Raw genomic sequence first — 23,774 nt, forward strand, 5'->3', positions numbered from 1 at the left:
GGCAGGTGCCCGCGGAGCCCATTAGCTGGAGCCTGCATTTATTGGAAGGAGGATGCTTTCTTGCTCTCCTACCCTGGTGGAGGAAGGGGCCAAGGGACACTCCTGCTCAGTTATTTCTTTACAGCCCCTGAGTCAGCCTTCTGTTGTGGAAGCCCGTCCCCCCACGGCTAGATTCTTTGGGGCAAGAGGGAAGCCAGCCGTCGGTGGAGCAACAGCCCTGCCCAGGGTGCAGCCTCCAGGATGATTCTCAGTAGAGTCCCCCCGGCAGTGGACTGAGCGCCAGGAGGCCAGGTCTGGGTCCTGGGGCTGCCACTGGTGACTTGGGAAACTGGGCACGACATTCAGTTCCTTCTCTATAAGATGGAGATAATACCAGGTAAGGCTGCTCTGATGATTAGAGACCATGGAGTGAAGTGTCAGGGAAATGGCCAACGTTTGTGAGGCATTTGTGTTTCAGTCTTGCTTCCTAAGGTATCATTCCTTGATCACCAGCTTCAGCCCAAGTGGGAGTTTGTGAGAAATGCAGGAACTCGGGCCCCACCCCAGGTGTCCTGAACGGGATTTTAACAAAATTCCCAGGCGATTCGAATGCACCCCTTGCCCTTCTTCAGGATCTTGCCTCTTCCCAGGGAGCTACAGGTTCTGCCCAGGCTACTGCTGCTGCCACAGTGGGGCTGCCTCGCCCCAGCTCCCCCTGAGCCAGTGCGGGGGCAGCCTTGGACGGGTGAGGGGCTGAGGAAGGAAGCTGGGCCATGCTGGGCAGAGGCCTGGCGCACAGCACCAAGGCTAGGTAGGGTGGCTAGCTGCTCTTCGAGAAGCAGCGTCCCCTGCTCGGCCTCAAGCAGGGGGCTCCCATGCACCAGTGAGCACTGGCCGCGGCTGCAGACCAGCCAGAGTGAGGGCCGGCTCAGTCTCAGCCTGACCCCAGATGTGGCAAAGGAGGCTGCACATCAGGAAGGCTGGGAGTGGACCTGGGACCAGACCAGGCTAGCTAAGGGCACTGAGTGGTTACAGGGCAAGGCCACAGGATGGCAGGAAGTGGTGAGCCCAGGGGCCAGGCGCAGTCTCGGTGGAGAGCCATGGCTAGCCTCTCATCCCTAGCTGGCTCCCGGGCCCGAGCCCTTGCTTGGTGGGGAGGGTTGGCCATTGCACTGAGCCCTGCCCGAGGCTGCCTGCCTTCACTCTACTCAAGCTGGCTGCTGGTAGGGCAGGAGAGGGGTTAGCATGCAGCACACCCTCATTCTCCAGAGTCTCCAGAGCTGAGCAATGACCCTCCCACGCCCGAGACAGGACCTGGGGGCAGGGCCTAGGGGAGGTCTTAGCACCCCCAGTGCCTGGCTTCCCTTCCCTTTCCAGATACTGAGGAAGCTGGGTTTGAGGTGGACGGTGAGGGTTGGGGGAGGCAGAGAGCCATTTCCTGAGAAGAGCCCAGGCTGTCTCAGCCCAGGGAAGCCAGTTTGAGGAGCTGTTCCATTGGGCGGATGATGGAAATGGGGGGTCACGGCAGGGCTTGGGAATTAGGGACTGGTTAAACGGGGCCCAGGGGTACAGCACCCTCCAAACTGGTGTCAGAGCCCGCAGATGAGTCCCGGGAGGAGCGGCCCTGCAGGAAGCGGATGATCTTCTCAATGGTGGCCTCCTGGTACTCGTGGGACCACCTGTGGGTGCAGAGGCTGGTGGGTCAGAGGGAGCTGCTGGCTGGGGGCCCGTGTAACCCGCCCCGCCCCCTTCTCACTTGATGCCATTGAAGGTGAGCACAGCCTGCATGTCCTCGGGCAGGGCCTGGGGCTCTGGCCACTGGAATCCATCAATGACGGGCACGATGTTCTTGCCACAGTTCAAAGCAGTCACAATCTCCTAGAGAAAGAAGAGGGGGAAAAAAAAAAAAAAAAGAAGAGGGGAAGAGGAGGACACGCGGGCCCCATCCAGGGACCTCGGGGCCAGGCGAGCCCAAGGGGGCATGTTGGCCATGAAGTCCACGTTGACTTCTCCCTCATCCCCTGTGGTATGATAAATCTACATTTGCCCTTTGTTCCAGGTTCTCGGTACAGAGCTCCTAAAGCCCTCTCGCATGACCTGGTGGGTGGGGCTGTGCCGAACAGCTTCAGGATGGGGGCTGGTGGCCAGGAAGACTAAGCTGTGATTAGAGGGTTGGAACTTTCAGTGCCCCCTCACCTCCAGGAAGGGGAAAGGGGCTGGAGACTGAGTTCACTCACCAATGACTTAATCACGCCTACATGATGAGACCTCCATAAAACCCCTAAGGACCGGTAGGTTGGTGAACACATCTAGGTGTGGAGAGGGTGGCCCGGAGAGGGCATGGAAGCCCTGCCCACGCTCCCACCCCCCCTTACTTTGCCCTGTGCATCTCTTCCATTTGGATGTTCCTGAGTTGTATCTTTTAAAATGAACCAGTAATAGTTAAGTAAAGTGCTTTCCTGAATTCTGCATGTCATTCTAGCAAATTATTGAGCCTGAGGGGGGTGGTCATAGGAACCCCTGCATTTGTAGCTGAGTCAGACAGCAGTGCAGGTGGCCTGGGCCTTGCGACTGGGTCTGAAGTGAGGGCAGACTTGTGAGACTGATCCCTTAAACCATGGAGTCTGACACTGGCTCCCGGTGGGTAGTTAGTGTCAGAACTGAATTGAATTGTGGGACAGCCAGTTGGTGCTGGTGAAATGGAGAACTGGTTGTTGGTATGGGAAAAAGCCCACACAAATTTGGTGTCAAGAAGTACATCACACCCCCTGCATCCAAACTGATCCATCCTGAGCCCTGCCAGCTGTAGTCCTTACTTATTTCTCAAATCCTCTCATTTTTCTCCACCTCCACCCCCACCGGTACCCTGCTCCAACCCCGTATTACCATTAGCCCCTACCAGGTCTCTTCTCATCCATTCTTGCCTCCTCTAATTCATTCTCCATGTTGCCCCTTCACCTAGCTACTCTTTGCAAAATGCAAATCTGATCATGTCACCCCCCCTACTTAAAACTTCACGACTCTACATGGCTCTTCGAATAAAGCTCAAGGCTCTGTGCGGTTGGCCACAGCTCACTTCTCAAACTCTATCCCTGTGCCGTCCTCCCAGCCACACAGACCTTGCAGTCCCTTAGATTGGCTACCTCCCTCCCTCCACAGGGCCTTTGCACATGCTGCTTCCTCTGACTAGAACACTCTTCCCTGCCGTTTCACCTAGCTAATACCAACTCATTTCTCTGATCTGAGCTCAATCAAATTTCCTAGGGAAGTCTTCCCTCACTTCCTGACCAGGTCAGATCCCCTGTTATAGGTTCTCATAGGCTCCGCATCACATGCTACACTTACAAATTTAAATTCACTAATGAGTAATTTACTTAATATCTGTCTTCCCCACCAGACATAAAGGTGGGAACCATGTCCAGGTTTCACTCACCTTGTATCTCAGGATCTTTCACATCTTTCAGGATCTTTCAAAGCCTTGCCTGTAGTCTGCCTTTGCTAAATACTTAACAGCTGACTGGCTGAATGAATGAATGAATGAATGAGACAGCATAGCATTTAGGGGTTGCGCTCTGGAATCATCAGATCTGGGTTCACATCAAGTCTCTGACACAGGCTCTGTCATTTGAGGCAAAAACAACAGGCTCTCAAAGCCTCTGTTTTCTAATTTCTAAAATAGGGTTAATGATAGTCCCTATCTTATAGGATTGCTGGGAGAAATAACTGTGCTATCCCATGGCAAGTGGTTAGACTAGCGACTAGCATGCAGTGTATGCTTAATAAATAACAAGTGTTATTACTTCCTCCTCTGTAAAGTGGGGATAATAAAACTTACCTCACTAGGTTGTTCTGAGGATATTGCTATTAATGGGTGCTCTGGTAAGTGCTTATTGAACGTTTTTTTCCTTTCAAGGGGGTACCACAAGGATTGGACTTTTTGAGTGCAGTTCACTTGTGGTTTTCCATATTGATTACCCACTAAATGTGGCTTTGAGGAAAGCAGTTTTAAAACCAGAGGCAATTCAGCACTAAAAACAACCAAGGAGGGCTGATGGAGCCTTTGGGACTGGTCCAAGGCAAAGGCTCCCACCACCTGCCCGCTCCTCCCTCCTTGCAGTTGGCTGGGACGGTGATGGACGCCAGGCACCCTCGTGGAGCAGAACCTTCCTGGGGAAGGAATCTGCATAACTTCAACCCTGATTGGCTTCTGGGGCACCTCTCCATTTTACAACTGAGAAGAAGGAAGCCCAGCGAAGGGGAGGGACTTGCTCCCAAGGCACATACACGCCCAGCCCAGGAGGGGGCCAGGTCTCTGACTCAAGCACTCAGATTCCAAGTCCAAGGCTATTTCAACCAAGCCCTCTGCCTCTCTGCTGAGCACTTGGATGAATTCTGGCCCTGCAGCAACTTATGTGGGAACCTTTAGACATTTGTTTCATCCAGAATTACACAGAAGCAAAGACAGCACACTGCTCACTGTACCGATTCAGAGGCTGGCCAAGACAGGCATAATGGCTCGTTCAAGATCATGAAGCCAGTTAAATATGAAAACTTGATTAGAGTTGCGTCTTCTGACCTAGTAAACCTAGTAGATACGTATGTTTCTCCCAGCCATCTCAGCTTTATCAGAATCACTCATCTATTTAATCATTGATTCAATTATTCTAAAAACTCTTCAAGAGCCTACTTTGTACCATGCATGGTTTTAGGCATCGGGGATGCAGCATGAACAAGGCAAGGTCTGAGCTCTCACAGAGCTCACAGACACTCCTCTCTTTCTCTCAGAAGGCCGCCTGCCACCTGCTCTAAGCCACGATCCTCCAGGGTGTCTCTCTGACCCAGCATCCCCTCCCCAAACCAAACCCAGTATTCAGACCCTCCTACACGGCCTCTGGGGCCTGACCCTCTTCCCCACTGTCAACCTAGGCTGCACCCTAGTGTGGAGCCTTCTCCCTAAAACCCACTGGTATGGCATCACTGCCCTCATGGGATCCCTTTTGCCAGTGCTTTCAGCACAGGTCTTCTCCCTGCCTTTAGGAACCTGGTTTCTTAGTTCTTATGCAGCCAGTGGTGTGCTGGTACATGTTTAACAACTAGCTCTCCAGAGGGGGAAAAAACAACCAAACAAATAAAATCCTGATTTGTAGTTTTTACCAATTTCTTTAGTGTAACTACTCACACCATGGCTGATTTCAAGCTTCTGGCGTGACGTCACTGAACTCGGTGTTGGGAAGAGATGCAGACAGTCACTCTGGTGTCAGCTGATTCCAATCCTATCTCACCACCTCCCCTCCCACCCCTCAGATCTGAGTCATAGGACAAAGCTGGATCCTAAGAAAGAGCATGGGCTTTGGAGGCAGATAGACAGGAGTTCAAAGCCCAGTTCTGATTTCTGCCCCAGCAGTGTGGCCATGGGAAAAATTATTCTACTTCTCTGAGCCTTGGTTTCTTCATCCGTAAAATGGAGAAGGCAATACCAGTGATAATGCAGGTTTCTGGCACCCTTCTCATGCCTACTTTGCTCCTGCTGTTGCCCTGTCTGAGATGCCTTCTCTTCCACTGGCCTAAATTCTTAAGACTCTTCTCAAGTTCTGCTTCCTCCTCGAAGCCTCCCCGGATTATTCCAGCCCTTGATGTTTTTTTCCTTTCTCCATATTCTTATAGCTAGTAAGAGGTTCGCCTACCCGGCTTTACGTTGACACCAATTTATGTATGATCTAGTCATTCTGGGCATATTCTTGTCTCCTTAGCTGCTTTAGGACAAGGGCCCTATCCATATGACAACTGCTTCCCTTTGCCCTGGCCTCAATTCCTGCTGACTAACGAGTAACGATGAACAACCTACAGATGTGATACAGATCCATCCATCCATTCTACAAGTTCCCAATAAGTTTTTACTATGCGTTAGGCACTCAGGATACAATGGGGAATTAAACAGTGGTAGTACTCACAATAATTATATTAATAATAGTAATTGCTGCTATCATACAGCAGTTCTTATGTGCCAGGCATTCTGCTAAGCACTTCACAGATTTTACCTCTTTTAATCTTTCTAACAATATCCTAGGGAGTTAGGTACTATAACGATCCCACTTTCCAGGTGATAAACATGAAGCTCATTAGGGTTAAGTAACTTGCCCAAAGCCAGAGCCGGGATTTAAACTCACAGCTTTGTGCTCTTAACCATTCCACGGTGCCTGTCACTATGCTCTCCTGCCCCCCTTCCCTCACAGAGGTTATTTTTCAAAGCGTGTTCATCCCTCTCTGACCCTCACAACAATTCTACGAGGTGAATAGGACAGGTAAGTTACGCCCATTTTGTAGATGAGAAAACTGCGGCTCGGAGAGCCTAAGTAAGTTGCTAAAGTCCTATTACAGTCAGAGCCATGGCTCCTGACTTCCAGCTGGGCTATGGAGGTTGCTGGAGTATATGCAGGTGAGAAAGAATGAAACGGGGACCCTGTGCCCTGGGCCACAGGCCAATGCTGGGACCACAGAGGCCAGCACTTACCTTGTGCACCCAGTCCTTGCAGTCGTGGTCCTGCATGCACTTGTCCAGAGCCCCAGCTGACAAAACCAGCACAAAATTGCGGGCACCCATGATACTCTGGATGAGCTTGTCCTCGAACTTGCCCGCTTCCAGCTTCTCCACATCAATGAAGACACTGAAGCCGTGCAGCTGCAGGTGTACCTTCAGGAGGCTGCAAAGAGGTCCCGTGTCACTACCATGGCCTCCCCACAAGGCCCCAGGCAGCCTGCCTGTCCGCCTCTCCCCACCTGGCGAGCTGGGAGCCTGAGTTCCGGCGGTAGCTGATGAAGACGTCTGGGGTGTCCCCGCTGGGCTTGCAGCCGGTGCAGGGCAGTGGGGAGTGTAGCATTTCTGAAGCAGACAAGAGACGGCTTGGTGAGGGTGGGCCTTCCCCATCATTCACCACGAGGTACATCATCTCCTGCACACCCAGCCCTCTCAGCCCAGCCCAGGCAGGGTGGCTTGCTCCAAAAAGGGTCAGAGAGGTGGAGAGATGGGGCCTACAGGAAGGCAGGCTGCAAACTATCAGTGAGGCCCTCTCAGGAGGCAGGCATTGTGTTCTGGGGACACCTCCAGCACTGCCCTCTCTCTAGAGCTCCAGACCTGCACAGCCAGCTGCCCACAGGTACTCCAAACCCAACCCATCCCAAATCCTCCCCAGACCCCCCTTCTTCCTAGTCTCCCACCAAAGCCAGAAACCTGGGTATCAGCCTCAACTCCTGCCTCTCATTCATTCATTCAACAAATATTTACTAAGTGCTGTGTGCCAGGCACTATTCTTAGTGCTTGGGATACAGCAATGAACAAAACAAACCCTGCCCTCATGGAGCTGACATTCAATGCTCAGGATCAGGCACCATGCTCTGTGGATTCTACCTACTAACATCCTGGACTCCAGCCTCAGGGCCGTCCCTGTGTCCAGGCCCCCAACTCCAGCATCCTCAGTGGTCTCTCCAGATCCACACCTGCCCAGTCTAATCTGTTTGCCGCAGGCACCAGAGAGCTCTGCTTAAAATCCAAATCTGAGTGTGTCATTGCCCCCACTTCAAAACGGTGCATGGCTCCCTACTCCCTACAGGAGGTGTTTGTAAGCCGTTTTTGCTGTAGCAGCCTCTTGTTTTTAAAAAATTAAATCTTGGGGATTTATTGAGAGCTGCAATGTAAAAATGATAGAAGTTAATCTGCTTTGGTTGAAGCAAAAGAATGGGGCCAAAGCCCAGTCCCTTGTCCCCTGTGGGAGCTTAGTACATACTTATTGAATGCATGCATGCATGAAAAGAACCCATCTTACAGCATTCAGACAACAGTCACAGACAACGTTTGTCTCTTTACGAGGTATAAAGGCAGAGGTTGAGATCCCAGTTCTGTCATTTAATCACTTATAACCTTACAAAATGAATTTAAATCTCAGTTTCATCATCTGTAAAATTAACACCCACGATGGAACTGGCCTTTATCTTTGATTATGATGATGGTTACACAGGGGTATACATTCAAAACTGTTCAAACTGGACACTTTTAAGTTAAATTATACCACTTTTATTCTTTAAAAAGTTTTAAAAGCTGACTTTAAAAAAACAAACACCCACTGCACAGAATGGATGTAGAAATTAATGAGATAATATCTGTTAAAAACTTAATCAGGACCTGGCCTCTAGTAATAGACAATAAATATTAGCCAAATAGTAAATTAGTAAATTAAATTAATAAATCAAGAGGGCTGCTAGAGCCCTAGGATCCACTCTGCTCTCACGACCTCCCTAAAGCACCCATACTTTGTCAGCTATGGACTAACAGGATAAGCCCTCTGTCTTCCCGCCCACATCCCCTGTACCCAGCCCCCAGGCTGTCTCACCTCCACACTTGCATGTACGGCTCCCTCTGCCTGGGCTGCTGTTCCTGAGGCCACCACTCTTTTCCCCACCCCCAACACATCCTTCAAGACCTGATCAGGCATCCTCTCCTCTCCAAAGCCTAGGCCTGGGTGGACAGGGTAGGTGGTGCTTCCTCTAGGCTCCCACTGGAGTCCTGGGCATGCCAGCTCCTGCAGCCATGTGCCTGTTTATACATCTGCCTTCCTCCCACCCTCCTACCACCTCAGACTGGGAACTTCTTTTTTTTTCATTTATTTTTTTTTGCGGTAAGCGGGCCTCTCACTGTTGTGGCCTCTCCCGTTGCGGAGCACAGGCTCCGGACACGCAGGCTCAGCGGCCATGGCTCACGGGCCCAGCCGCTCTGCGGCATGTGGGATCTTCCCAGACCGGGGCACGAACCCGTGTCCCCTGCCTCGGCAGGCGGACTCTCCACCACTGCACCACCAGGGAAGCCCCAGACTGGGAACTGCTTGGGGGCCAAGTGCAACATATTCATCTCTGCATCCTCAGAGCCCAGTGCAGCACAGCCTACATGCTCCATCAACCTGCAGTGAGGCTCTGAGCCCCCCACCGTGTGTCTCCCCTCACCTCTCCAGGGCAGGGGCAGGGGCAGGGGTAGGGGCCCAGGTGGGCAGGCTGACCTCTGGCGGCCGTGAGGATGCGGGCGCGGTGCACGCCCAGGCGGATGCCGCAGTCCTCCAGGAGCTGCTGCTCCGACACTCGGTGCAGCAGGGAGCGGTCCAGGCCACAGCTGACCAGGCCATACGTGTATTGACGGAAGCGCGAGTCCAGGCTGCCCAGCCAGTCAGCCAGGTTGCTGCGGTCGCATGTAGCGTAGTTGGCGAAGGTCTTGAGCTCCGTGAGCTCCCTAAAGAATCTGCACCCAAGGGAGGAGAGGATGCCGAGATCTTGACTGGGCACTGGCTAGAGGCGGAGGGGGTGTTAGACCTGCCCGGGGCGGGGGAGTATGCGGACTGGAGGCTCCGTACCTCTTGCGGGTGATGCCTGACTTCATGCCCAGGTCGGTCTGGAGTTCCTCATCCGTGAGCCGCAGAAGCAGGTCTCCATCCACCTGCTGCTCCTGGAGGCGGGGTCAGATGTAAGGAAAGGCTCCCATCCTCAGCATTTGGACCCCACCCAGCGCAAGATCAAGAGCAGGGACCTGGAGATGGCGGTGGGGGAGGCGGATGGGACCCAGATGAGAACCGAATGACCCCGAAAAACACTGAGTACAGGCTCCCCACCCCCAAAAGTCCACCCTGGTGCCGCTGGCGTGCTGCGCCGGGATGGGGCGCGGTCGCCTGTGTGCAGGGCGCCCCTAGCGGCCACGCGGCCCTCGGGGATGCGCTTGCTCCGACTGCCGGTCGGCGACCCCGTGCGGCTCTACCCGGAAGCTCTCGCAGTACTGGGAGAAGCCGATCTGCTGCAGCCATGTCTGGACCTCGGCTTCCTTCCAGCTGGCCACGCTGGGCTGGATGGGCCGCGGCACCTCCTCGCCCAGCAGGCGCAGCGCGCGCTTCGCCAGCGCCGACGTGGTACCATTAGTGGAGTAGGAGACGAGGCGTTTCAGGCTCTGGATGGCACCTATGTCGCTGAATACCTGGGGAAGTGCGGAGAGGATGTCTTGGATCCGCCAATTCACCAGCCGCCCCCAAACGTGCCTGGTCCCTCCCCTCGCCTCTTCTCGCCGCTGAGAACCCCACCGTCTGGCCTTGCCCTGCCTTCATCCAGTAAATCACCAGGTCCTGTGGATTCCCCCTCCAGAAGCTCCTTCAACTTTTTTTTTTTTTTGCAGTACGCGGGCCTCTCACTGTTGTGGCCTCTCCCGTTGCGGAGCACAGGCTCCGGACGCGCAGGCTCAGCGGCCATGGCTCACCGGCCCAGCCGCTCCGCGGCATGTGGGATCTTCCCGGACCGGGGCACGAACCCGTGTCCCCTGCATCGGCAGGCGGACTCTCAACCACTGCGCCACCAGGGAGGCCCTCCTTCAACTCTTGACCAGGTAAGTCCCTCTCATGCCTCCCCTCTACAGCTTCCATCTGCCCTGAAATCAAGTCGCGTTCTCAGTATGGCTGCCAGGCCTGGCACAGTGCAGCCCCTGCCCACCAATCCCCACTCTACTCCCCCTTCACCAAGCCACCCACCCATGGAGGCTCTCCCACCTCTGGGCCTCAACCTGTGGTGTTCCCAGACGCTTAGTTCTTCTAGCCTGCTTGTGGGAATCCTACTCATCCACTGGATCCAGATTGATTGGCACCTCCAACATGCAGCCTGCTTTGATTGCCCCACAGCTTGGCCCATACCTCCAGTTAGGCCTTGTGCTACACTCTGAATGCTACTGTTGTTAATTGATAATGCAATTTCTACTGGACTGTAAGCTGAGGTCATGTCTTAGTCACCCCTGGAGTCCCATAACTGGCACACTGCAGGGTACAGAGTGAGGGCTCACTATGTCTATATTGAACTGCGCTCACTTGGCCTTGCTGGGAAAGAGGTGCCAGAGCTGGTGGTCATGGCTGCTGCCAAGACCCACTCCTTGGAGTCCTCACTCCCTACTTCCCTTTAAATCCCTCCTCCCAAAACAGAATGGCCTGTTTTGTAAAGCCAGCCCTCCCATGGCCCAACTCTGGCATGCAGAGAGGAGAATCAAAAGCTCCTAGAACATTGGACCTTGGAAGAGGCCTCAGAGACCCCCTAACACAACAGTCTCTTCTGGATCTATGGGGACACACGTGATGGGTGACAATCACCTGTGAGACACACTCCTCTGATGACCCCTGTCCAGCCCCAGATGACCACTGTCGTACAGATAGGGTGGTCCATGCAGTGTGCACCGCTCCCTGTGCACCAGCGGTCACTAACGCCCCAAACCTCCAGAGGAATACAAAGGAGGGAGAGTGACATTATAGGATAATCTTAATTCTGTAATATTTAAAAAACTAACACCAGAAACTTTCGATAATTTAACTATTACTAGTCTCACATCCAGGGTAAGGACTGCTACTGTGGTCCACTCCTTCAATTTTCCAGAGGTCAAAAGTGAGGCATATGGGGACTTCCCTAGTGGCACAGAGGGTAAGACTCCGCATTCCCAATGCAGGGGGCCCGGGTTTGATCCCTGGTCAGTGAACTAGAACCCACACGCATGCCGCAAATGAGAGTTTGCATGCTACAGCTAAGGAGCTCACAGCCGCAACTAAGGAGCCTGCCTGCTGCAACTAACACCCAGCACAACCAAATAAATAAATAAATAGTAAAAAAAAAAAAAAAAAAACCCACATTAAAAAAAAAAAAAAAAGTGAGGCACATAAAGGCCCAGAGAGGGGAAGCCAGGTACCCACAGTCACACAGCAATTTAAAGCAGAGGGCAAAGGCTGCAGATCAGGTCCTGAGATTGGGGACCCTTTGGGACTCGGGTGGGAGTTATCTAGCTGACCCATGGATGTCCTGCCTCTGTTCACTCCATCTGTTTCTGGACTCCAGACCCAAATGACAGAATGGCCCACTGGAGCACCCGAGGTTGTCATCCCTCAGGCACTTCAAACTCCATCTGTCCCACTGAACTCACTTTCTCTCCACCCTCAAACTATCTCACCCAGTTCACCTTATCTCAGTACCAGGTGCCACCATCCACTGGGTTGCCTGTGTCCAAAGCCAGGAGTATCCTCAGCTGCTCGCTCTCCTTCACCCAGTCACCCACCAAGTTCTAACTCTGTCTCTTCAGTACCTCTGGAATCTGCTTCTCTCTGCCTCTGCTGTCATGCCCTGGTCCTCACCTCCCCCATCCCAGCTGCCCCCTGCCATGGCCTTCTATCTGACCCCCCTGCCTGCAGCCTCACCCTTGCCTACCCCGTCTCCATGCAGCAGTCAGGGTGATCTTTGTGGAACACAGAGATCATACAGAGATGTATGTCCCCTACATAAAACCTTGGTCTTGCCTTCAAGGCCAGAATGATGGGTCCCTCATCTTTCTCCTTATTTCACCTCTCATGTGTATTTCAAGTCCTAGTTTTTTTGTTTGTTTGTTTTTTGTTTTTGTTTTGTTTTGTTTTTGGCTGTGCCACCGGCATGCTGGATCTTAGTTCCCCGACCCGAGATTGATCTCGGGCCCGTGTCCCCTACAGTGGAAGCGTGGAGTCTTAACGAATGGACCGCCAGGGAAGTCCCTCAAGTCCCAGCTGAATGTCATTTCCTCTGGGGAGCCTTCCCAGTTTCTCTCTAACCCCCTCCCCACCCAACCCCACACCCGCACCCACCTTGGTCTTGCCCTGCAGACTCTTGATGGCAGCCTCGGCACAGAGATAGAAAGCCCCGATGCACTGCGCCTCCAAGCGCGACGAGTCAAGCAGCGGCACGAGGCGCTGCAGGTCGTCAGGCCCGCGGCCCTGGCTGGTGTCACTGGCGTCCACCAGGCAGCGAGCGAAGCGGCCGGGGTCCAGTGAGGCCACTAGCGGCTCCACGAGGGCCAGCGTGCCCGAGCGCTCCACCTCGCGCTCCACCTCCTTGTTGGTGGCCAGCACCGCCACGGCGAGGCAGGCGTGCAGTCGGAGCAGCTCGTCCTCGGAGAAGGCGAGCGGGAAGAGCCACTCGGCGGCGCGCTTCTCCACCATGCGCCGCTGCGCCGCCTGGCCCCCGTGCAGCGCGCAGTTGGCCAGCGCCAGCGCGCAGTGGCGGAGCAGCGGCGGGTCCGTGCGGCGGCACCAGTACAGCACCGCGTCCAGGCCGCCGGCCGCCACCAGCCGCTGGCACGTCTCCTCCGAGTGCTTGAACATGTGCTCCAAAATGCCGGCCACGCTCCGCGCCAGCTCCACCGGCTCCCGCTCCTTTGCCAGGTTCAGGATCACGCCCAGCCCGATGCGCGCCACTCGGTCCCTGCCGAAGGAAAGCGGGAGGGAGTAAGTGGAGGTGCCGTAGCCCGGGGTGCTTATCTTAACCCAGGGCCTCGTTACTTATGCTTTCTGGGCCTTGCTAGCGTCAAATAGGACATGAGTCTGGTCCTCCCTGCCTCCTCCACCTCCCTCATCTCCTGCCCTGGGACAACCAGACTTCTCTGATTATAAGGGTGCTCCATCCTGGCCACACCCATTTCTTCCCAGACACCCGCCCCTGGAGAAGCAGCATGCGTAGTGGTTAAGAATTCTAGCTCTAGAGCAGATCTCCTGGGTCCTGGTTTCTTCTCTACCGTTTTCTAGCTGTGGGACCTTGGGTACTTTCCTTTATCTTTATTGGTTTCCTCATCTCATAAATAGGATAAAGTGAATACCCACCCCATAGAGTTATTACGAGAACTAATGTAAAAATGCATGTAAAGTGCTTGGCACAGTTCCTGGCACATAGGAAAGACTCAATAAATGTTCATCTCATCAAAATTCTCTTCACTCTATGCTATGTGACTGGGGTGTATTTATTCATTCATTCAAAACACCATTTATTGAGGACTTACTGTGTGCCAGGCGCTGCAATAGGGGCTGAAGTTAAACAGTGCCTAGGAGAGACTGGAGCTAATAACAGCTAATACGGAGCCAAACAGTAAGCAAGTAAACAGCGAATGAACAGGATAAGAGTTATCTGACCAAAATGATAGCAAAACCAGGTGCTGTGATGGAGAGTGCCTGGGTGGAGGGATATGTCTGAGGAAGTGACATCTGCGAGTTAAATGTCCAGAGACCCCTGCTTGCAAGTATCTGGAAGAAGAGCAAAATAGGCACAGAGAACAGCAAGGACAAAAGCCCCGAGGGCTGATGAGCTTGGCATGTTCCAGGAAGAGAAAGAAAGCCAGAGATGTCTGCAATGTCTAAAACAAACAAGGAAAAATATAAAATCAACGAGGGATTCATGTATAGACTATATAAATACATATTCAAATCAACAAGCAAAAGGCAGTAAATCCAACAGAAAAGGGGCAAAGGACACAAATGGGCAATTTACAAAAGGAAATTCAAAATGTTAACAAGCAAATAGAGATACTCTAATTCATTAGTAATCAGAGAAATAAAAATTAAACCAGCTATCACTTTACACCCATTAAACGGGCAAAAAGCAGAAGCTGCTTCAAGTGGTTGAGGTGGAAGTTTCAAGGGAAGAGTGAGGAAAGAGCTCCTGGGGGCCTCTTGAGTCATCTCAAAGCATCTGGACTTCATCTTGATGGCAAATGGGGAGTCACTGAAGGGCTTCAGGAAGGGGAGTGACCTGGCCACACATGGGTTTTAGGAAACTCGCTCTGGCTGCTGTGGGGAGGACAGGTCAAAGGGAGAGAGCTTGGAGGCCAAGAGAGCAGACAGGAGAGCTGCCACACTCCAGGCAGAGGTGAAAGTGTCCTGTCGTCCTGACCTCCACCAATGATGTCCCTCAAAGACTTATAGGCTCAGCCAGCTATGGAGTCCTTGCCCAGTGAGCACCACAGTGACCACAGTGCTTATGACTTTGTGTCCACTGCAGGGCCCAGCTGAGCCCAGAACATGGCCTGAGGCCAGGGCAGCTTTGCTGAGCTGATCACTGGACTTCTCTGCAGCCCAAAGGAACAGATGGGTTCTAATCATCCACTCGGGCAGACGGCACTGCAGTTGTTCCTTTAACCAAGGAGAAAGCCAAAGCTCAGAGAGGTTACATGGCATGCCCAGGTTACACAGCTGGTGAGAGGCATAGCTGGGATTTGAACTCACATCTATCTGTCTCCAGGGCTCAAGATCCTTCGTCTGCACTTTGTGCTTCCAGAACAATCTGACTATATATACTCCAAGAATATCAGAACCAGGAAGTGCTTAAGAAGTCATCTAATCCAACAACACCCCCCCTGAGGCTCAATGAAGGGAAGGGCATGTTCAGGAACATCAATTCCGAAAGAGGACTTTATTCACATTTCTTTTTTTTTTTTTTTTTTTGGCCGCGAGGCTTGCAGGATCTCAGTTCCCCGACCAGGGATCAAACCCAGGCCATGGCGGTGAAAGCCCGGAATCCTAACCACTAGGCCACCAGGGAACTGTGCAATTGTGCATTTCTTGAACCCCAGCCCTCACCTTTCCCTATGCACTTGGCACCTTTATAGAGTTGAACTCTGTGCTAGTTGTGAGATTTATTCACTCAATTCCCAATTCTTCTACAGTCTGAGAGGCTGTGGGTCTGGGTTCAAATCACAGCTCCGAAAGAGGGGTAAATTGTCCGTATATACACATATATAAGCCTGTATATATAATATACACATATATGCAAGTGCTTGTATATACAGAGACTCTCTCTGGAAAGACGTACAAGAAACTTGTTTCACCGGTTTGCCTCCAGTGAAGAACAGAAAGAAGAACGTTTAAGTGTGTATCTTTTTTGTACCTTGCACTTGAATTTATGTGCAATAGTTTTTTTTTTTTTTTTTCCTTTTCCTTTCTTTCTTTTAAAAACCTGTCGCGGGCTTCCCTGGTGGCACAGTGGTTGGGAGTTCGCCTGCCGATGCAGGGGACGCGGGTTCGTGCCCCGGTCCGGGAAGATCCCACATGCCGCGGAGCGGCTGGGCCCGTGAGCCATGGCCGCTGGGCCTGCGCGTCTGGAGCCTGTGCTCCGCAACGGGAGAGGCCACAACAGTGAGAGGCCCACGTACCGCAAAAAAAAAAAAAAACCTGTCGCCTCCACTTATTCACTGTGTATTCTTGGGAAAGCCATTTAACCTCATTATGGTCTCCCGAAGGGGGCAGGCTGTGACTTTAGAGGGCTAGCAGTAAGAGTGTGGTGGGACCAGGCTCAGAGGGCCCTACCCTGTTGGCCTTCTCCTGGTATTTGAGGGTCAGTGAAGCTGTGACCTAGGCTCCCGGGCAGTGAGTGTGGCAGCACCCAGGGAAGAAGAGAGCTGCAGGAAAGGGAATGGCAAAAGGAGTGGGTGCACTGATGGAAGAACCTTCTTTATGAGGAACTTGGTCGGTGGAGGAAGGAAAAAATTTCATAGACACAAATTCTCAGTGTGTCACCACCCTCTTCCCTTCTTGCCCTCCCAGCCTCCTCTCGGAGCAGTGCAGAGGTGTGGGGAGATTATGCCTTTCTCCGGGAGGATTTTGATCGGCACCTGGCTTGCTGGGTTCTGTCCTTGGTCCTGAAGTGATGCCAACACCAGCACGTTGTTCCTTGGGACCAGAGACACCGGTTAGTGTGCCTCCTTTCTCAGTAATTCTGAACCAGGTGAGGATTGTTGTTTTCAACCTTGAAAAATATCAGTTCTAGTTGCATCTTGCAGCCTTCCTCTTCTTAGGGTGTTGGCTGCACCCATTCTCCAGGAGTTCTAGTTATAGCTGCCCTATCCCACATACCAGGCCTACAGGACACGCCCTTCAGTGCTAGCCCACCACATCCAGTGAGCACCCACTCCATTTGCTAGCCCTCCACATTCACAGCCCATCCCCAACAGGACACCTGTTGTTAGATAGAAGATTAATGACTTACTGAACAAGCAGAATCCTAACTTGGCCTCCCAACTTAAATTGCTTCATTCATGCACTTTTGAAAGTTGTATCATTTCCACCATCCACAAGGTTATCTTTACTTTTTGAAAAGGGCAAGGAAAACGCCCCTAATCCATGCCCATCACACCTCTGAGAGCTTCATAAATGGAAAGTGACCCTTCCAAAACCCTTCTAAACCTGAAGGGCCCGAGAATTCAGCATGAGACTGGAGTGTGACAGCCTGGTCTCCTCCAGCATTAGAGGGGCAAGGAAGTGGGTCAGTGGTCCTCATATTCCAGGGGAGATCCCAAGAGGCAGGGAAGCATAGCAACAAGGCTTCAGTTGGACCCCACCTACTGTATCTTGGCACGTGTGGGGAAGATGTAGAGAACACATACTCTGGCCCCTGCCTAGCTCCACACCTCAGTTTCCTCTTCCCCCACCATCCATCCCAGCTGAAAACACCCATCCTGTTTCCCATGAGCAGGCACAGCATGAGATCATGTCTGTCCTGTTACCTGAAGCAAAATGAAAAAGGAGGAAGCAGGAAGTGGACTGCTGGGGGTGGCATGAAGGCAGCAGATAACCTTAGGTCAGCACTCATTTCAGCCTGGGGGAAGAGGAAAGGGGTCCCCCCTCCTATTTTCTGAGCAATGTGTTCTCTTTCTCTTTTAGTGGGAGCGAGACGGTATGGCGGAGCGAAGGTAGCACAGAAGGATACCCAGGCCCATCGGGAGGAGGGCTGTGGGTTTATAGGGCTTTGGCAATGGGATTCCAGCTCCATCCTCAGAACCAGGGACAGATTCCTGTCCTCCTACTCCATTCCTCCCCTCTCTGTCTCATTTCTCACCCCACCAGTTCTGGGAGTGCATCCTGGCCGCACCAGTAGTTCACTGTGTGACTATGGGCAAGTCACTAAACTTTCCCAGGGCTCAGTTTCCTCATCTGTAAAATGGACACGCTGGTCCCGAACAGGGATATAATGCAGGGGTTTGTGAGGTGAGGCAGGAAAGGCACAGTGCGAGGCATACTGGAGACCGAGGCACTCGACCGCCCTTGCGACCCTACACCACGCGGCGCTCTCCGCCCCAACCCGGCCCCCTCACCGGTTCTCTGCCACCAGGATCTGCTCCAGCAGGCGGGCAGCCTGCACGCGCGTCTCCAGCTCCGGCGCCTGGAGCAGGCGCAGCAGCAGGTCCAGACCACCGTCCAGGCGGATGGCGTCGCACAGACCCTGGGCTACCTCGCGGCCCATGGCTGGTAGCAGCCAGGCCTCCTCCACCAGCTGGAAGACCTCGGCTAGGCTGGCTCCCACGGCCCGCACGCCGCCTGCCTGCTTCAGAGCCGACAGCGCCTGCTGCAGCTCGGGCAGCGCGCGCTCCAGGGCGCCCTGCACCTCGGTGCTCGCCCCTGGCGACACCTCGCGGGGCCCGCGGCCGCCCGCCGCCCACCACGGCCCAGCGCAGCCTCTCCCGTCCGGCCCCGGCACCGCTAGCCGCTCGGCGCCCGGCCGTGGGCCCGACATGGCGAAGAAGCGGCACAGCTTGTAGGCGGAGAGGAGCAGCGTCAGGACCATGGGCACGGGGTTTCAGGGGACATCCCTGGAGAGGCGGGGCCGGGCGGAGCGACCCAGACCTTGGGAAAAGGAGGAACCGAGAGGGGACCACGGGGAAGAAGATGCAAGAGGGAGGGTGGAGAGAAGGGTAACAGGCAAGGGCACCGACCAGAAGTTTTGGGGAGGGGTGAGGGCAGGATATAGGACGAAGAGGTTGGGGAAGGGGATGCAGGCCCAGATGCAGGGGACAGGCGGGAGGAGAGAGCGGGAAGGCGAGGAATGGATCCAGGGGCCGGAGGGTCTAGAAAGCAGCAACCAGAACAAAGAGCGGTTCCAGTTCCGGCTAGGTTCGCGGAGATGCTCTGCAGCAGCCCCGCCCCTGAGAAGCTGTGGTCAGGGAGCCACGCCCCGCCTCTCGGTCTCGAGGGGCTCCTCCCCTGCCGCCTGCGTAGCCCCACCCCCAAGTCTTCTCCAGCTACGCCCACACGCTGGCCAGGCCTCTCCCCCTAGTCACGTCCCCTGCCCCCTCTAACTGGTTGTAGGGGAAGGAGGTGGGAGGCGGAAGGACTGCTTCGGTTTTACGTTGGAGACACTGGGATGACACTGGAATGTGAGGGCAACACGGTTGAGTGTGCCTTTGCCCTACTAGTGGTTAATGCAATCATAATAGCAATTCTGAGACACTTTATGCCTGTTTCTCAATTAAGTCTCACATCATGCCTACGAGGTAGCAATTACGGCTCCCATTTAACACCCGAACCGACTGAGGTCCATGGAGAAGATTCTCCAAAGTCACACTCCCCTCTGATTATAGAACAGAAAAAAAGCATCGGAATCTCTGAGGATCACTCCCTCCAGGTGGTGGGAGGACTTCCAGAGGTATGTGAACCCCTGAAAGTGGGCACAACAGCAGGCGTTGTGTGCCAGTGAGCATTTTCTAGGTAGAGGGATCCTGTTTCTCACTGGAGCCTAAAAGTGTGGGGAACTGGGCCACTTGTTACCGATGGGGGAGGATGAGGGTGGGGACAGGGAGTGGCCTGCTGAGAAGCAGTAAATTAGTGGAAGGCTCAGGAATCACGTCCAGTCCAAAGGGTTAATATTCACCCAACTTACCGTGCTGTGAAGACCAGCTTGGGGACATCAGTGCACCCTGGAGATGAACCCAGAAATGAAACTTTGTTCTTTTATGATAAAAAAAATGTCCCCAGCTCCTACCCCCTCTTTCACTGCCCTAAATACACAAGGGGTGGGTGAACCACCCAGCCAGGGATGTGCCTGATCAAACAGATCACAGGTCAATAACCACTAATGGAGAATGAAGTTGGAGCTACTCCAGGAGTTGGGCATTTTGTCTGCTTTAGCTCTCAACACCCTGTGAGTCAAGTATGATTAGTCTCATTTGGCCAAAAAGAGAGCTAAGGCAGGTAAAGCAGTTTGCCCAAGGTCCGGCAGCCCGTGAGCGGCAGAGTGGGCCTTCTTTCTGCCCTCCAGATTCACTGTGCTAGTGCTCTTTGGAGATGCCCCTGAGCTTGGTAAGGATCCTATTCACAGCTCTCCCAGGCCCGGAGTTCCAGGAACATGACCCTCTGCTGCAATAGCCTCTGGGGTCGGGGCACTGGGGGCTGGGCTGGGGCTTGAGCAAACAGAGCAGTAGAAAAGGCAGCTCCTCTTCTCTGGTTGTCTTGCCACTCCGTCGCTTCCTCAGGCATCAGAGCAGAGACCGCAGAGAACCTACTTCACCAGGCTCGAGGCTGGAGGCCCTGCCATGGCATCCCCAAGGCCCCTTCTGATGCTGGCCCTGCTGGCGTGGGTTGTTCTGGCTGACCAAGGTGCCGGAGGGTGTTGGTGGCCATTTGGGTCAAGGTAGGGTGGGCAAGGGTGGTCTGGGCTTGGCCGTGCCAACTGATACCCCCTCCCCACAGAGTCGTGCAAGGGCCGCTGCACTGAGGGCTTCAACGCCGACAGGAAGTGTCAGTGTGACGAGCTCTGCTCTTACTACCAGAGCTGCTGCTCTGACTACGTGGTCGAGTGCAAGCCCCAAGGTGCATTCAGAGTGGCTGGGCGGGCCTGGGGTCCCCTCTGTAGCTGGAGACTCACTACCACCCTCCCTGCCTGCAGTGACTCGTGGGGATGTATTCACTCTGCCAGAAGACGAGTACAGCTTCCATGACTACCGCGAGGAGACCAGATCCAATACCAGCGTCCAGGCACCGCCAGAGAGCCCCACCCAGACCTTTGTCTGGCAGGCCCAGCCTGAAGAGACTTCTGAGCAGGCACCTGTTCTGAACCCTGAGGAAGAAGCCCCAGGACCTGGGTGGGGGACCTCAGAGCCTGAGGTGGGGTCCCTCAGGCCCGAGACTGGTAATCTAGGGATCTCCGAGTCCCCAGCAGAGGAAGAGCAGTGCAGTGGGAAGCCCTTTGATGCCTTCACCGACCTCAAGAATGGTTCCCTCTTTGCCTTCCGAGGTGACTCGAGGGGCAGGTTATGGGGGTAGGGGTCTGCCCCAGGAGCATCCTCCCTCACACAGCCTCCCTCCCTCTAGGGCTCTACTGCTATGAGCTGGATGAAAAGGCAGTGAGGCCTGGGTACCCCAAGCTCATCCGCGATGTCTGGGGCATCGAGGGTCCCATTGATGCTGCCTTCACCCGCATCAACTGTCAGGGGAAGACCTACCTCTTCAAGGTGCCAGGCCCACGGGCTGTGGGTCAGGGTCGAGCGTATCTAGGCAGAGGTTGAGGGCTGCTGTGCCCAGGATCAAAGTGGGCAAAAAGGCTGGATTCTGGCCTGTGGTCCCTGGCTGGGGCTCTATGAGGACCCAAAAGCCCAAGGCTCCAGGTCCTGGGTGACAAGCCTGGAACTAGGGCTGCCGCCTTGGGCGGGGACTCTGCCTCTGTGCACAGCCAACTGCCTCCTCACCCTCCTTCCCGACCCCTTAGGGCAGTCGGTACTGGCGCTTTGAGGATGGTGTCCTGGACCCCGATTTCCCCCGCAACATCTCTGAAGGCTTCGAGGGCATTCCGGACAACGTGGACGCAGCCTTGGCCCTCCCTGCTCACAGCTACAGTGGCCGGGAGCGGGTCTACTTCTTCAAGGGTACTCGGGACGTGGCAGGGAGGGTGCGCACGCGCTGCAGCAGTCTTGTTCTTCTTTAAACTTCACTGGCGACAGGCCTCAGGTTATCCCCACCCCCCTTGCCAGGAGCTCCTAACTTCCACAGCCTCTGGGCTTTCCAGTCTTGCTCATGGCCACCCTTCCCCAGGGAAACAGTACTGGGAGTATGAGTTCCAGCAGCAGCCCAGGCAAGAGGAGTGCGATGGCAGCTCCCAGTCGGCCGTGTTTGAACACTTTGCCCTGATGCAGCGGGACAGCTGGGAGGACATCTTCAGACTTCTCTTCTGGGGCAGCTCCTCTGGTACGGAGGGAGGGCAAGTCTTGCTTCCCCATCCAGAGGGCTGGGATCCCCCAGGGTAGAGGTAAGGCTGAGCTGGCCTGAGGGGCTGTGACTGTGCATCTATCGGTCAAAAGCTGTTTGCTCAGGGCAGACTTTGCTTCTGTTGACCTTTGTAGGGGAGGCTTGCCTCCACCCGGACCCCACACCTTGGACTTTGCCTAGCACAGCCAGTAGAAGGAGGAGCTGTAGCTGAGGCAACCGGGGAGGGATATGGTGGAGGGAGGCCAGGGGAAAGCGTATTGAACAGGTAGTGGGAAGGCTGGGATGCTGGGCTCTGCCATTAACTTGCTGTGTGTCCTTGGACAAGGCATAGCCCATCCTTTTTTTTTTTTTTTTTTTTTTTTGCGTTACGCGGGCCTCTCACTGTTGTGGCCTCTCCCTTTGCGGAGCACAGGCTCCGGACGCGCAGGCTCAGCGGCCATGGCTCACGGGCCCAGCCGCTCCGCGGCATGTGGGATCTTCCCGGACCGGGGCACGAACCCGCGTGCCCTGCATCAGCAGGCGGACTCTTAACCACTGTGCCACCAGGGAAGCCCCATAGCCCATCCTTGACCTCCAAGGCTCCCCATTAACCCCTTCCTTGCCACAGGTGGTGCTGGAAAGCCCAGGCTCATCAGCCAGGACTGGCGTGGTTTGCCTGGACAAGTGGATGCGGCCATGGCTGGCCACATCTACATCTCAGGCTCAGCTCCCCGCTCCTCTCGGACCAAGATGACCAAGTCTGTGCGTCGCAATCGTAAACGCTACCGCTCACGCCGTGGCCGTGGCCGCGGCCGCAGACGCAGCCAGAACCCCTACCGGCAATCTCGTTCCACCTGGCTGTCCTGGTTCTCCAGTGAGGAGATAGGCCTGGGAGACTATAACTATGATGACTACGACATGGACTGGCTTGTGCCTGCCAACTGTGAGCCCACCCAGAGCGTCTACTTCTTCTCAGGAGGTGGGAGCCCTTGCCAGCCCTGTAGCTGGTCTAGCTGGGTCATCCCTGCTGTCCCTAGTCCCCATGGGTTGAACACAGCCCTTGAGTGGTGACTCCAAAATGCCAGGCCGGGAGTCCTCTGGTGCATTGCGGATGTTCACTTACCCTTCCGGGAGAGACCCAGGTCTTCTTAGGGCAGGATGGGCAGGGCCAGGCAGGGTCTCACGCACCCTCTCCCAAACTCTCTTCCAGACAAGTACTACCGAGTGAACCTTCGCACGCGGCGAGTGGATGCTGTGATCCCTCCCTACCCACGCTCCATCGCCCAGTACTGGCTGGGCTGCCCAGTCCCTGCCCACGAGTAGGAGTCCGAGTCCAAACAGCTGGGCCTCTGCTGCTCCCTCCTCCAACATCCTCCTCCCAGCTCAATAAAGATCCCTTGGCCCTGAGTTTAAGACTACTGTCCGGACTGGGGTGGACAGGCAGGAGGCAGGGATCTGCCTGGGTAAAGGAGGGGGACTTGGGCAGTCAGGGTGACCTGGGGGAGGGGACAGAGAAGATGCTTCTTTGTGTCCACCTGTGTTGGGCTCAGGCCCTCTCCATGAGCCAGGAAAGCTGTGGGTTGGGAGAGCCTCATGAGAGCAAGCCTTCCTCGCACACGGAGCAGCCCCCAGCAACCCACCAGCAGCTTAGCAGGAGCTTGGACTCCTCTAAGGATGACAGGAGTCACCAAGCTACCCTACCCAGCCCTGGGTTTGTTTTGCCTCTTGTCATTGACTATGGTCTTGGAAGGGGCAGGGGGGCAGGAGGTGGAGGGTCCCAGCTCAGCTTTTCTGCCCATCCTGGACCTGAAATGCTGTTAGCTCAGACCCTTGGGTCCCTGGGGAAGCGGTCACTGTGCTCCCCCCACCCTATCCCTATGATAGTGGGCCTTTGAGGTCTCTGTCTTGGGTCTGGGGTGCAGAGCCCTGAGGCAGGAGAGACGGGAAGGGCAGCAACTGAAAGGAAATTCAAATGCACCTATTTCTCTTAGAAAAGTGGCCCAG

General features: G+C 54.6%; 2 protein-coding genes across 2 annotated transcripts; one reads left to right on the forward strand and one right to left on the reverse strand.

Moving 5' to 3' along the window:
- Positions 1–1,528: 1,528 nt before the first annotated feature.
- On the reverse strand, positions 1,529–18,857 carry SARM1 (sterile alpha and TIR motif containing 1; the record flags this gene model as incomplete). Its single annotated transcript, XM_079725363.1, has 9 exons — positions 17,909–18,857; positions 12,639–13,254; positions 9,770–9,982; positions 9,372–9,463; positions 9,024–9,259; positions 6,757–6,859; positions 6,491–6,680; positions 1,736–1,857; positions 1,529–1,658 (listed from the first exon to the last, which is right to left on the reverse strand). Exons 1-9 carry the CDS (start codon positions 18,376–18,378, stop codon positions 1,529–1,531), a joined length of 2,172 nt encoding a protein of 723 aa, XP_079581489.1. The 5' UTR covers positions 18,379–18,857.
- Positions 18,858–20,122: 1,265 nt separating this feature from the next.
- Positions 20,123–23,093, forward strand: VTN (vitronectin; the record flags this gene model as incomplete). The annotated part of the gene is made up of 8 exons (XM_079725683.1): positions 20,123–20,186; positions 20,280–20,399; positions 20,476–20,823; positions 20,901–21,040; positions 21,295–21,451; positions 21,618–21,770; positions 22,399–22,749; positions 22,981–23,093. The coding sequence occupies 8 exons, from the start codon at positions 20,123–20,125 to the stop codon at positions 23,091–23,093; spliced, it is 1,446 nt and encodes a 481-aa protein (XP_079581809.1).
- Positions 23,094–23,774: the final 681 nt, after the last annotated feature.

This window comes from Hyperoodon ampullatus (genome assembly GCF_949752795.1).
Source record: "Hyperoodon ampullatus genome assembly, chromosome: 19".
In the NCBI taxonomy this organism is placed as follows: Eukaryota; Metazoa; Chordata; class Mammalia; order Artiodactyla; family Ziphiidae; genus Hyperoodon; species Hyperoodon ampullatus.